Source organism: Danio rerio, chromosome 9, assembly GCF_049306965.1.
Source record: "Danio rerio strain Tuebingen ecotype United States chromosome 9, GRCz12tu, whole genome shotgun sequence".
Classification (NCBI taxonomy): domain Eukaryota; kingdom Metazoa; phylum Chordata; class Actinopteri; order Cypriniformes; family Danionidae; genus Danio; species Danio rerio.
This window is the reverse complement of record NC_133184.1, coordinates 39,464,984-39,479,105: the sequence shown is the minus strand read 5'-3', so window position 1 is coordinate 39,479,105 and position 14,122 is coordinate 39,464,984. Positions and strand designations below refer to the sequence as shown.

At 34.2% G+C, this 14,122-nt stretch overlaps 1 protein-coding gene and 1 long non-coding RNA gene across 2 annotated transcripts in view; one reads left to right on the top strand and one right to left on the bottom strand.

Moving 5' to 3' along the window:
- The window catches only part of LOC137496491 (uncharacterized), a 65,332-nt gene extending 52,986 nt beyond the window's left edge, over positions 1-12,346 (top strand). The window contains exon 3 of the long non-coding RNA XR_011016894.2: positions 7,096-12,346. This is a non-coding gene — a long non-coding RNA (uncharacterized lncRNA). The remainder of the gene's footprint in view (positions 1-7,095) is intronic.
- Positions 1-12,443, bottom strand: part of pdia5 (protein disulfide isomerase family A, member 5) — an 84,490-nt gene extending 72,047 nt beyond the window's left edge. Inside the window, 1 exon segment of the mRNA NM_001113576.1 lies at positions 12,342-12,443. Within this exon segment, the coding sequence (NP_001107048.1) occupies positions 12,342-12,407 (66 nt within the window). The 5' untranslated portion in view covers positions 12,408-12,443.
- Positions 12,444-14,122: the final 1,679 nt, after the last annotated feature.

Genomic DNA, 14,122 nt, shown 5'->3' with positions numbered 1-14,122 from the left:
ATCACTGGTGCAGTCATTGTCAATTTAGTGCAAACGTTTGATGTTTAGTTACATTTTTTATAAATCAGCCTTAACTGAGCAGGGTCAAGTGACTCCACACGCAGTAGGGAATGGAATTGAAAAAAAATCGACCTAGAAATATTTGATCGATTATAGATTCTGAATGTCGATTTTGGTTACTTTTCAATTAATCTCCCAGCCCTAATTAATTATATAATTATTATAATAAATGAATTTAAGCTAAGTTTACATGATATCGAATAAGGGTGTCACGATTTCGATTTTAAATCGAAATCGATCAAAATTTATGCTCAATTTCGATTATCGAATAAAAAAATTGAATCGTCGATACTGCCACGCCCTCATGTCACGTCAGCTAGGCTTGCCAAGCGGGAAAAAGCCCGCTTGTTGAAGTGCTTGTTAAACTGTGCAGAGGCAGGAGACCCGTCGACAGAGCTTAAACTTTCAGGGCTCGACAATAAGGTATGCCCGATGGCCAGTGTGCGAGACGCTTGGGCCAGTGTACAGTGCTGCCTTGTTGCCTGACAGATCGAGGCAGAGCTGCATGCTGCGATTGTCTGTCAATTGTGTGCAAATACAATCTTACGGTGCTTTCACACATAGACGTTTGTTTCGGAATCTGTCTCGTTTCCCCTGTTAGCGCGGTTTGTTTGGCATATATCCAGCAGTTGCGCTCGCATCCGCGCCAAATCAATCAGTCCGAGATCGCCTGAATGAGACGGTCTCTGCCCTATTGAGCGGATCGATTGTAGTGAGAAAACAAAACAATGCAACGAACTAACGACCCAGGCTATATTACAGTGTATCATGATTGTGTAATAGCCATTTATACGGCTATATGAAGAAAGAATGATGAGCAGGGCGAGATGTCATTCTTACCGGTAAATGCGAAAGTGAAAGCATGCTGAAATATTACTGAGAGCTGTTTATCCAGCCTGATCTCGGTTTATCCATTAGGAAAATTGACCGAAGTTACTATCTGATCACTTTTTCATGTTTTAATCTTATAATATGTTGTGTTAGGCCAGTTGTTTTGTTCATTTTCGCACTGACAACTCGAAAGAAAGATCAACATTGATCTGCTTCCCGATCTGATGCACTCTCGGTTCATCTGCTATGTCTCGCTATAATTTAAGCCTTAAATGCAGAAATCTAGCCAATGTTTCTTTAATAGATTGATTAATTCAATAGATAGATTTTGGTAATTATGTGCGTAACTTACCTTTATTCATTTACTGTATGATTTGTTTATGGGTAAAACAAAGACCACGCAGGTCAGGTAGTTTAAACGGTAGGCTACAAATAATCAATTTGGAAAAATAATTTAGATTAACTGGGATTATCAAGTCTTTTTCTAAGCAGTGCATCTGCTTAAAATATAATAAATTACAAGCATCGATAAACACGACAGAAAAAATAAAGTTAAATAATCAGTGCTTTATTTTGTCACATACACAGTCATGCACACTACAAAATGCAGTGAAATGCTAATGTTGATGCAAATGTGCACATTCATAGCTTTTCTTTTAAAACTGACACTACTGAGCTAATGGTCTGGCATACGTAATAATACAGCATTTTAGTCATAGCTATTATAAGGGTAATAAAAACTTTTTAAAAAATTCAAGGTTTGTTAAAAGTTTTTAAAAGATTTTATTTAGTCACCCAAATCCTCTTTTTAAATATTTATGTCCTTAAATAAATCAATTCATCTGTCACTGGTAAGTAAAAAGCTTATTCTCTGTAGACAAAGGGTGAAGGATCAGAGAAAATATTCTTTCCATCTTCTGAAATTAGACTTATTCAGTGGCTTAACTTTCATTTACACTATAAATGAGCGAATGGGGTCCAGCAGAGTGGACAACCTGTGCCGACTGGGTGACATCCCAGCGACCCCAGTGACTAGGGAGCCAGCGAGTGTGTGAAGATGACAGTCAGGGCTAATTAAAGTAGAGCAAAGCCGAGGGACCTGAGAAATCACACCTTCTCTGACTTCAGCCATCCTGACAGAGAGAACAGACACGGTGATGCATTATGAACAAATGTCAGAGCGACTCGCTCAAGTGTTTGAAAGAACCAGCTTACTTTCAGGACGTTACTCAAGACTAACATTACCTTTCAATGGTCATATCATGAGAGATTTTTTCCAACAAGACTGAGCTGAAGTGGCTCATTCTGGACTACTTTCAGATTGATGCAGACAGTAATGCATGAGTGACCACAGACACATCAGAAATGCCTGTTTCCACTTCGAAACATTTGCTCAAAAAGTCAATAAGAAAGCATTTGAAGTAATTTTTCTAAACAAGAATATACTTTATTATTTTCATTCTAAAAGTTCAAATTCCATTGCCAAGTCTTGTTGTTGAAAACAAAAACATTCTTTGTGAATAACTGTTTAATACTAGCTATATGCTGTATATTCTACTTTACAATCTACATCGTGATCATATATTTAATATTCCCTAATATTAATAATAAAAACATATCTTATAATGTCTGTCTGTCTGTCTATAGTTAGTAAATCATTATTGCTTAAATCAATGTTGTCTAATAGTTGAATTACATGTCAAATAGCAGCCACTTTGCGCCAGGCTTAACTCTGCAAGATTAACCGGCTGGATGTACATTATACCTTGAATATACATTTTTATATTGACATTTCACTTCAAAATATATTTGTGAAGGAAGTCAATTAGAACTGAAATGGTTACCAACATTAAAAAAAGAAGCAGCTTTGAAACAACAGAAGGATATTTCAGTTGTGAACTGTGCCTATTAGACAAATTAAATTAAGCTGTAAAGATTTACTAACTGGATGGATGGATGGATGGATGGATGGATGGATGGATGGATGGATGGATGGATGGATGGATGGATGGATGGATGGATGGATGGATGGATGGATGGATGGATGGATGGATGGATGGATGGATGGATGGATGGATGGATGGATGGATGGATGGATGGATGGATGGATGGATGGATGGATGGATGGATGGATGGATGGATAGATAGATAGATAGATAGATAGATAGATAGATAGATAGATAGATAGATAGATAGATAGATAGATAGATAGAGCGATAGACAGAGCGATAGATAAAACAAAGGATGGATGGATGGATGGATGGATGAATGGATGGATAGAGCAACAGGCGGACGGGCGGGCGGGTGGACGGACAGATAGATAGATAGAACGTTAGATAGAATGATGGATGGAAGGAGCAAAACATAATTCAAATTAGTTTGAATAAATCTGATAAAATAAAATAACCAAATAATAATAATAATAATAATCACCCAGTCCTACTGAGAGAATATTGCTCCACCTCATCCTTGTTTTTACAAAATTGAATATATCCCTCTAGCGTCCCCAGAATGTATCTGTAAAGTTGTCCCTTTTTGGCTGGAAGCAAACACATTGTTTTCATTTGAGCTTTTTACCCTGTACACTTCCTAAAACTCAGCTTCACTCGTAAGTTACAGGACATGCTTTGGTTATTTCAACAACAAAATACAAAACAAATCTGCAGGTGTTTTAAAGCCTTGTCAGTGTAAACTCCTATTAATTATTTTTCTGAGCACACAGAGATGAATTGCATATAGCGGAAAGCCAGTGAAGACACAACACACAATGTTCCTTGGATAAAAACTATTAAAAAAAAAAAGTGACATATCAAAGGTGTACGGTATGAAGAAATAAAATAATAAATAAATAAAAACACCTACTCATGTAATAAATACTGCCTTTGGACTGGACATTGTGCTGTGGAGAAATTTCACACTTTATTAAGTTGAATGTGTAAAAGGATAATAGGTGCCCTTAAAAAACTTGTAAATAAAAAAGTTAAGAAAACTTAAAAGGAAAATACAGGATCCAAAGACACTGTAAAATTCTGATCTTTTCTCAAACAGCCCATCTTTAAAACCAAAATGTACAGTTTCGGGAAAGAGACAACCGTAGCATTCAAGTCGGCTTTCAGACAAAAGAGTTGGTGTTCTCTGTCTAGTCACATCAGGTTTCTGCCCCTATCTGGTGCACCACCTTTTCTTCTAGTACTCTGTCCAAACCTGACAGTCGACCAATAGAGCGAGCCCATTACTGTCTGGCAATCATCATGTCCTGTACCTGTTACAAAGACTTTCATTTGGCTTCCCTGAGCAGTGGTGTTCGACGCTGACATTATCCTAACAACGCCAGCTCTTTCACAAAACTGATTGTTATTATCATGTGCTGAACAGCTCTGAGAGGCAAGCCCGATCACTTCCTGTCGATCAATGCAAAGTGAACAAAACAGGTTGGAGGGAAAAAACCACATGCTGTGTGCCACTATTTCATCTGATGAGCAGCTACAGCTCAAGGGATTGAAGTGTGCATGCAGAGAAGGAAAGGGGTGATGGAGGAACAGATTTTTGTGCATATTGCTAGCTGAAAATCGTTGCATCTCTTTGTTACTGCTTTTCAATGAGCTCCTTTTGGACTTTTCAGCTCAACCGGGACAATCTGCAAATCATTTACTCGGGAATAAACATTTTTTTTCTTGTGGACAGATACGACACGCATAGCAGCATGCAGGGGAATGAAATTGACAATAGAAAGTATTTTTTAAAATCAATCTCTTCTTAAATCCTGAACGCACTAGAAAATGTGTAGGAGAAACTGATTTCTAAGTAAAAATTATAATATACACTCAATGAATGATTTTTGCTGCTTGTTTAAACTACTTATTTAGAAGGAGCTGCAACAACACAATTTTTGAGATTTTCTTGTGTCATTTGGGACATGAAAGTACATGTAAGGGCTAAATCGTACTTGGAGATGCATGACTGAAACCACAATTATCAAAGTCAATGGTAGTTTATACTTTAAATTAGTACATCAATTTCAGGATCCTTTTTTGCTAGGATGCTAGGATTCTTATAAGGTTGGGCAGACACCGCAAGATTTTCTGGCTGAATTTGAAAATCCTAGGTAATCTTCTGGGCCCAGTTTTTCAAAAAATGTAATCTGGATCAAATTAGTCCAGATTTGGAAATCCTATGTTGTGCTAACCAGGATTAACTGATCTATCTTTTATGACAGTTTTTTCATCACTGTGATCCAAATCCAAAATTTTAGGATTACAAAATCCTGTTTACCAGAGCCTTAAATGGAACCAACAGTGTACTCTACTGATTTAGCAAAGAACAACAGGTAAGCAAAAATACCAGTGGCCACAAACAGCCATTGTTTGTTTTAATGGTAAGCAATAGAAACACTGCAATCATCAAACATTTGACTTTTTTGTTTTTTGTTCTAAAACAATACCGCTTTGATTTTGTTTTGTTGTTTACCATATCTTATTAGATGTGACATGCTTCATATAGAAGGAATTTATTTATCACCAGAAATCATTAAGTTTGTGATCATTCATTTAAAAAAAAAAAAAACAACAACTTTTTTTTGTATTTTATTTCATTTATTTGGTTAAACAAATCCCAAACTCAAAGTTTTAAATAAAGCAAAGGGAAGGTTTGATCCAAATCTAATGTAAGATTGGATTACATGATCTGATCTTAAATCAAAATCCCTCTGTTCCTTTTAAAAACCAATTTCCAAGATTTGATCAAATCTGTGATCCAAACTCCCACAGGATTACTTTTGAAAACCTGAACCCTGATTATCTTGGTGGTTCTAATGGTTATCTTATCAGGTTTTCCTGTGGTGTGAGGTGTGATAAGACCTTTTACTTTGTCTGAAAAGTAATTGAACTTAAGTTATTAAATTATTTTATACTTATGTCTGAAATAAGTAATTGAATTACTCAATACTATTTAAAAATCCCTAAAAATCGAAATGAATAGACAATATAAATTGAAGACTTAATTCTTCACATTTGAGAAAAGCGTAACTTTTTAGCTTTATTCTGTAACACTTAAACAATAATAAAAAATTATGTTTACACGTCTCATACATATACTATCATTACTTTCTGACTCAACAGATTGTCTAAGCATGTTCGATTTTCTCGATAAATGAAATCTTTCTTCTGAAGAGTAGAATTATTCTGCAAAACATGATTGTATTTTGTTACTCTTCTCTGAATTGATTAATCCAAAACTGCTTAATTTATTTACAGTATTTAGTAAAAAATGCCTGTGATTAAATTAAATAAAAAATAAAAAGTAATCCCTTAACATTTTTGTGGAAAAGTAATCTAATTACAATAACTAATTACACTCAAGACTGGTTAAGAGTGGATTTTCCAGAAGAATGTCAGAGGAGCTCTGAACCTGAATATTTATGATCAGAAATCCTGATGTGTGGGGAGAACCCCGAGGACAAACACGCATATGAGCTGGAGATTATCACTTGAAATGCAATGATATATCCAATCAGAAAGCAAGCTGACAGAAAATGAAAGCATAACTAACACAGTCATGGTGCAGCAGCACAAAGTGAAATAGATTCGGACTGCAGAGATTGTTGATTTATGGCAACATATTGTTTATTCTTTTATGCATAAATCATGTTTACTCTCAAGTCTCGAGAGATTTTGCAAGATTTCCTGTTCATATTCAGGACCAATAGGAAAATCTATTGGTGTATGATTTGCCATCTTCACTTTCAGAGCAATATCATGTCCTCATTTTGTTTGTGGTCTCTTACATTTTGAAAATCTTATTTAATATTTAAAAAAAACTTGATAAGATTGTACTCAGCTTAATATACATATTTTCTTACATACAATTAATGATATGTAATAGCTGAATATCAACGACAAATGCACTGCAAAGATATTGGATTGCAAAAATACAAACAAACAACCAACCAAAAAAAAAAAAAACACTACAAAATACCAATTAATAATGGATATGGCCAATAAGTCTCCCAAGATAAGACAAAAATAAAAATCCTGACATCACTAAATTAACAATAGCACATACTTGGAATAAAAATCTGTGCTCAAAAAGATTTTCTATTCCAAATTCTTCCATTCTAACAAAAAAAACTTTCAGTGTTTACATTTCAGCACAATATATAATTCCTCTGTAATCTAATTTTGTACAATATGTTTTCTTTGACTGCAGATTATTGATGCTACCACTCCAGAGATTAATCTTCCGCTCAAGGACACCAGGGTTTCAGCAGTGGACCATTTTAGACATGCTTTGCACAGCATGAGCAACACACAAAAAAAATGGTCTGTCATACATCGACGCAAAAACATCTTGCTTAATCAGCAGTGGGAGCTGTCATCTAGCATGCGTGGCACGAGCAACGTCGCAAATCTGCTTAACAAATAGAATCTCATTTTCACTTTTAGGGTCTCACTGATTCAGCACAAATCTCAAACATGCTCCCTCTTCCTGCTGAGCCAAACAACATGGGGGGCTTCGACTCGCCAAAGCTGACGTAGGTAATTCACAAACAGAAGGAAATGACTCTGTAACAGTCGATACACGAGTCAAACGTCCACACACACTAATAGTAATAGTTTACTGCAAGGTCAGAACTAACTAGTTTTTATTTTGATACTATTTTTACATTTTATGTCATTTCAGTTTTAGTTTGTTTCACAGACGGTTTGGTTAGTTTTAGTTTGCAAATACATTTCTATTTAGTTTTTATATATTTATTTTCAGTTGTTTAGAGTTAACGTCCAGTGCAGACTAAAGTGTGATGTTTGCACAGCTTGCATTAAATTTTGCGCTTCTTAGTAATAAACGTTTTAGTAATAAAAATAAAATTATAGTTTGAAACATTACAGTCACTGAACCCAAAACCACGCAAAACGCAAGCTGTATATCGGCACTGGTAGAAGGCGTGCGTTTACACGAGGCTGCAGGCCGAGTGCCCCCACTAGTGCCGATATACAGCCATATAGCACTGCTACGAGTGTGATATTGTGTTTATACAACAGTTTGATGGCATAATTGTGTATATAAAACAAAATCTAACATGGAGAGTCTCAAAAAACCTTATGTATGAGGAACTACTTCCAGATTCAAATCATAAGCTGACAGTTAAACAGCTGAGCAAGCATCTTTTAAACTTTAGATCTGTAGTGTCTGCTTTTTGCTGGCTGTATGTTGGCAGAGTAATACACAAAGGGAAAGAAGCTGTACAGGTGCTGATATTACTTAATTATAATACACGTGTGTTTTTGTTCACAAAAGCGCTATATAAACAGTCACAGCAGGTCAGATTTTCCAGCCTGATCTCACAAGGAAACGCAAATATTTTACGCTTTGTCAGTTTAGTGGCTAATTCGTACTAATTCGTACGAGTTTAGTCGTACGAAAATTTGCGATTTTAAAAAGGAGGTGTGGCACCCAATCCCACCCCTAACCTAACCGTCATTGGGTGATAAGCAAATTGTACGAATTAGATTAGATTAGATTCATACAAATTAACCACTAAATCAAAACGTTTTTTGAGATTGCGTTGGATTTTCAGTCACAAAATGAATGCGTATTAATACTAAAAACAATAATGTTCTTGGTAGTTATCATTTTATTTCCTTTAGTTTTTCATTTGTTTAGTTATTCAGTTTAATAAAAATGTTTTTTTGAACTATAGTTAAACCGTGCAATCACACAAGCAAGAGTGTCATTGTCTCTGGCCACCCTGTTGATGGCACTGTGACAATCCGATATGTTTACATGTTTTTCTAATGAAATTAACCAATTAAAATCCCTTTTAGTGAGGCTTTAGCGTTCATGTTTAAAAGCTAGTCTAATTTAAACATGCCATTTATAGAAGTTGTTTAAAAGCCTTGGTAAAATCCATTTTAAATACATTTTAGTGAGGCTTTAGTGTTTATGTTTAAAAGCTAGTGTAATTTAAAGATGCCCTTTATGGTAGAAGCTTAATAGCCTTGGTCTTCACCTTATTGTTAATTAGTTCACATCCTACATTACAAACTAAATAAGTTAAAAATGAATAAATATATTGGGTATTACTTTAAAGTTTCATTTGTTAATAAAAGCTCAATACATTAGTTAAAGACTTTATTAATCTTAATGTTAATAACTACATTTATAACGATGTGTAATATGACTTACAAAAACCTAGTGAATCATTGGCTCTGGTCACCGTCAATGGTACTGTGACGATTCGATATGTTTACATGTTTTTCTAATGAAATAAACCAATTAAAAGCCATTTTTAGTGAGGCTTTAGAGTTCGTTTTTAAGTGCTAGTCTAATTTAAACATGCTGTTAACAGAAGACGTCAAATAGCCTTATGTTAACGTTAATGTGTGCGTATCCTACATTACAAACTGGGTAACCGGCCATAGCAATAATCAACCTCTGTGCTTTGTTTTGCTTGGAAACTGAAATGGTCACAACCAAACTTTATTAGACTGCATTCTCTGAAACTGGAAAGGGTTATACAGAAGCTGTGGATACTCACGTCAATATAACATAATTTTTGTGACACTGTACAACAATAATGAATATTGTTACATTACTATGGGTATAGGGTTTGGGTAGACGTTCGTTAATAAAATACAATGTATTGTGTAATTTAATAAATAGTATGAATAATACTCTGTATAATTACTGTATTTACATTACTGTGATGATTGGGTTTAGGGTTGGGGTAGACTAAAAAAGTTATCCATTGGAATTACTAAATGATTTTAAGAAGTTGCAAAGAATTCATATGGGCTGAATTTAAACATACAAATTAAGTTACACATTATCCATTTAATTTGTTTAAATTCAGCCCATATAAATTGTTTGCAACCACTTACCTTATTTTTTTTTTAGTGTAGGTATTAAAAACATACATTTAATGAGTGATTTAATAAATAATAGAAACAAGTCTCGTTAACTTCTGGCCACAGCTGTAGCCCTTCTAGCAACAACCTCTCAAGAGGTGGACTTGTACATTCTGATAGGTTGCCTCTGAACCACATCATAACTCATTAGCATAAAGTTAATCATCTCTGGAGCTCGCCATCAGCTCTCGTTGAAAATGAAATACTTTCAGCTACTTTGATGCTCTTGTCAGTGCGAACACACGGTTAGTCTTAATTTTCGTTAATTTAACCTTGGTTTACACTCCTAACCCCAAAGACACCCCAAGAGTGCTGGGTCATGGAAAGAAGGTGGTTGTAGACTTTGTAAAGAGATTTTATAAATTGGACTGACAAGAGAGGGGGCTGAAGGGAAGAACAGATTGTAAAGAGTGGTTTCTCTACCCTCTGACAGCCACCACAGAAGTAGCTACAGTTCAGGACAGTACCTTTGTTTGAGGTGGCAGGCGCAAAACAGGATGTGAGACAGGAAAGCTCCTGCATAATGAGAGTTGACTGACGTGGCAGAGCTGGTATTAGAGTACAGTGTTGAGGACACGGCCCACATTGATTCACAAATTAGTTTGTGAAACCGGGTCAGAGCCCTTTAAACTGAAGCAAATATTGGGTTAATTGGGGATGTAAACACTACAAGCTCATTTATGTCATGTTAATCTCAAAGCCAACAAGGAGGATGGAGAGGAAAAAACGATCAAGGTTTAATAATGCTGGTAGTGTAGACATAAACCACACCCTAGCAAACTGAAATATACAGTTCAAATGTCATCATAATGGAGAAATGGGGAGATCAGTAATGTGGGAACCACCTGTGGAGCAGTATTAATGGGTAAAAGAAGTTGATAAAAATGTTTAAATATATTAGATGATACTCAATACTTAATAAATGTTCAATGCATTAGTTAAAATGAACACTCAATGAAAAAGACTTTAATAATCTTATTGTTAATTACTACATTTTCATTTGCAGGAACTGTGTGTATTGAAAACTCATGAATTTACAGAAACCTATATTTTTCAATCTAAAAAAAACTTTAATTGTATATATTTTTTTAAAGTTTATTGAAACTTATTTGAGTTTCTTCAACACTGTAAAAAAATCAATTAGTTGACTTCATTTAAAAAAGTGATTAAAACTGTTAATTTAAAGGTGATTAGTTGACTTAAAAGTGAGTAAATAAACTTGTGTGTATATTTTTAGTAAATTAAGTTAAGGTAACTTAACAGTTCCATGTTACAACTGGTTTACTGACCATCACAGGGTGTGCAATGTAGAGTCAGGATTGTAGTTGACCAGGTCCAACCATTTAGAAGACGTGATCATTTTCATTTCAGGTTAACAAAGTAAAAAGTTAAAAATCACCATATGTGATTTTAAGGCCTCTGTAAAAATTTCAAGCGAGTTTATAGCATTTTTTAAAACAAATCAACTATTATGTTTGTAGATTTAACAAAGATTAATTGTACTTAATTATTAACACAATGAAGAAAATACAGCTTTATTGTACAATTGATTATTTCTGCACCTGTATAGTTTTATAGTTTCTCCTTTATTTGCATATATTAATCTACTTTAAGTCTGCTTGTAGATTATCATATTTTATGCAAATGCACTCCCCTACAAAATCATCTCAATCAATCTAAAATTTTTAAGTTGATTAATTAAGTTATCTTGTGAAATATCGCAATATAAATTGTAGGGAGTGAAAATATGGCAATGCAAGTTTTTTTTCCAGTATCGTGCAGCCCTAACCTATGTGCTTTCAGACACGGCCTGTTTTGCAACTTTCTTGTCACAAGACAATCCAATGGTTTTCAACATGTTAGTGACTGATTGCACTGTATATGAATACTCTTTTAAAAACTACTTCTTTGTATTGTTTTTGAAAAAAAAAAAACTTGCGATTTATCAAAACGTCTTTCAAAATGGTATTTTCAACAGTATAATTACTAAGACATGTATATTAATGACTTCCGTGTAAGAAAATGAGTAGTTCGTGATTGAACAGGTGCATTAGTGCATGGATTCAATGCAGTTTTCATGCATTTTGAATATTATAACAAAGAGGAACAAAAATAAGCATCATCACGTAACAACATTAACCAATGAAACTATTACAATGCAACACTTTTATCATTGCGCATTATTAAAGCTTTACGCCTAAGTGGAACAACTAAAATGCTAATTTCACAGCATATTTTATCCTTTATCAGCGACAACAGTGAATCCTAGTTGACATTAGACAGTTGCATGCTGAACATTAACGCATGTGAAACGCACAGTTGCGTGTGTTTAGTCATACAAATCTACAGGAGAGCTGATGAATGAAATGGATTGATCTTGAGTGTCTCTCTTCTGCTGTCAACTTTGAGCTACTGCTGCAAGAGGGACTGAAGATCATCCCTCTTTTTCTTTCGTTTTCGCCTTACGTCAAGCACAAAATCTCTCTGGTGCGCGCGAATCTTATTATTGATTATATCGATTCAATCGGATTGATCATAAAGACTCACCAATGACAGGAATATGAACATTTCGACCAGTCTCCTACGTCTCCCGTGTCGGTTCCAAGAAGCCATGATGCCGCTGCCACGTCCTGCTACGCAAGCGCAATCCATTTTCCTCCAAATCCCTGGAGAACGCGCTGCTTCTTAGGAAATGTAGTTTCTTTGGAAATGTAGTTTTTTGAGGGGGGCATAAGGTGGGGCTATTGAGGTTTGTTTGATTATGCAGAAATGTTGAAAAGAGGTTGTGTTCAAATGATCTTTAAAACTGAAAGCAAGTCATTGTTTTGGTTAGTTTTTGTTGTTTAGTTCTTGAATAGATATACAGAAGGTTTTCAGAATCATGTTAGTTGGGGAAGTGAACAATGTTAATGAAAATGAGTATGCCTCGTATTCAGATACAGTGAAAATGCTCATGTTAAAAATATAATTTAGCTGGCACTTTAAAGTTTTCACAATACTGTTTGTTTTTATTTACACAGCTATATACTTATGTGAGTAATCAATTGTATTTGCTTTCATCTGTTTTAATCTAATTTATTGATTTATATATTTGCTATATTTATTAAATATTTAATAAAAAACTATATATATAAAATATTTTTAAAAATAAATAAATATTTAAATATTTAATAAATATAGCAATTATATTATTTTATTATGAATGTAAATATGTATTATTATTATTATTACATTTAAAAAGTTATAATATTCTAAATAAATATTTTTGTTCATTCTAATCTTATTTATTTATTCATTCATTCATTTATTTTCTTTTTGGCTTAGTCCCTTTATTAATCAGAGGTCGCCACAGTGAAATGAACGCAGTGGATGCCCTTCCAGCTGCAAACCAACACTGGGAATCACCCATACACTCTTGCATTCACACACATACACTTCGGCCAATTTATCTTATTTAATTCACCTGTACCGCATGTCTTTGTACTTGTGGGGAAAACCAGAGCACCCGGAGAAAACCCAGGTGAGCACTAAAAAAGCACTAAAGAAATACTTTCTTTCTACATTTACATTTAGTCATTCCAACATGATAAGGCATTACAAAACAAGAAGTAAGAGAACTGTTAGTTCTGAGAAAAGAAGAGCTAGCGTAAGGAGGGGAGGGTGTTTTTTTTTATAATTTTAAATTATTATAAAGTGCTCACTGTTATTGGTCAGACATGTGACAGAATCTTTAAGCACAATAATATAAGCAAGATTGTATTAAATTATATCATTCTAAATATACTAATGCTGACACAGTGGATCAGTAGTTAGCACTGTCTGTCGCCTCACAGCAAGAAGGTCGCTGGTTCGAGCCTCGGCTGGGTCAGAATGAATAAGTTTAATAAAATTTATACTGTGCGTGTGCAGACTTGTTGGCCTTGCAGATTTCAGAAATGTTGGATAAGACACACGTGTAAAATTAAATATAAAACTAGTTTATATATATATATATATATATATATATATATATATATATATATATATATATATATATATATATATATATATATATATATATATATATATAGTGGACTTATAGAACCCTATGGTTTTTAACCTTGATCAGTTCGTACTTTTCTTTTATCCATATGGCTTCAAAGTTCACATTTGAAGTATAAAGCTGTGTACATTGTTTTAGACCTCATGTCAACCACTAAACAATTGCCTAAGAACAGATGAAAATGATCTGAATAATAAACTTAGCATTTTAATAAGCAAGTTAAGCAAGTTATTATAACTACAGTATAGCCAAACCACCAGCTTGTTCGCAGTCAGAAATATACATT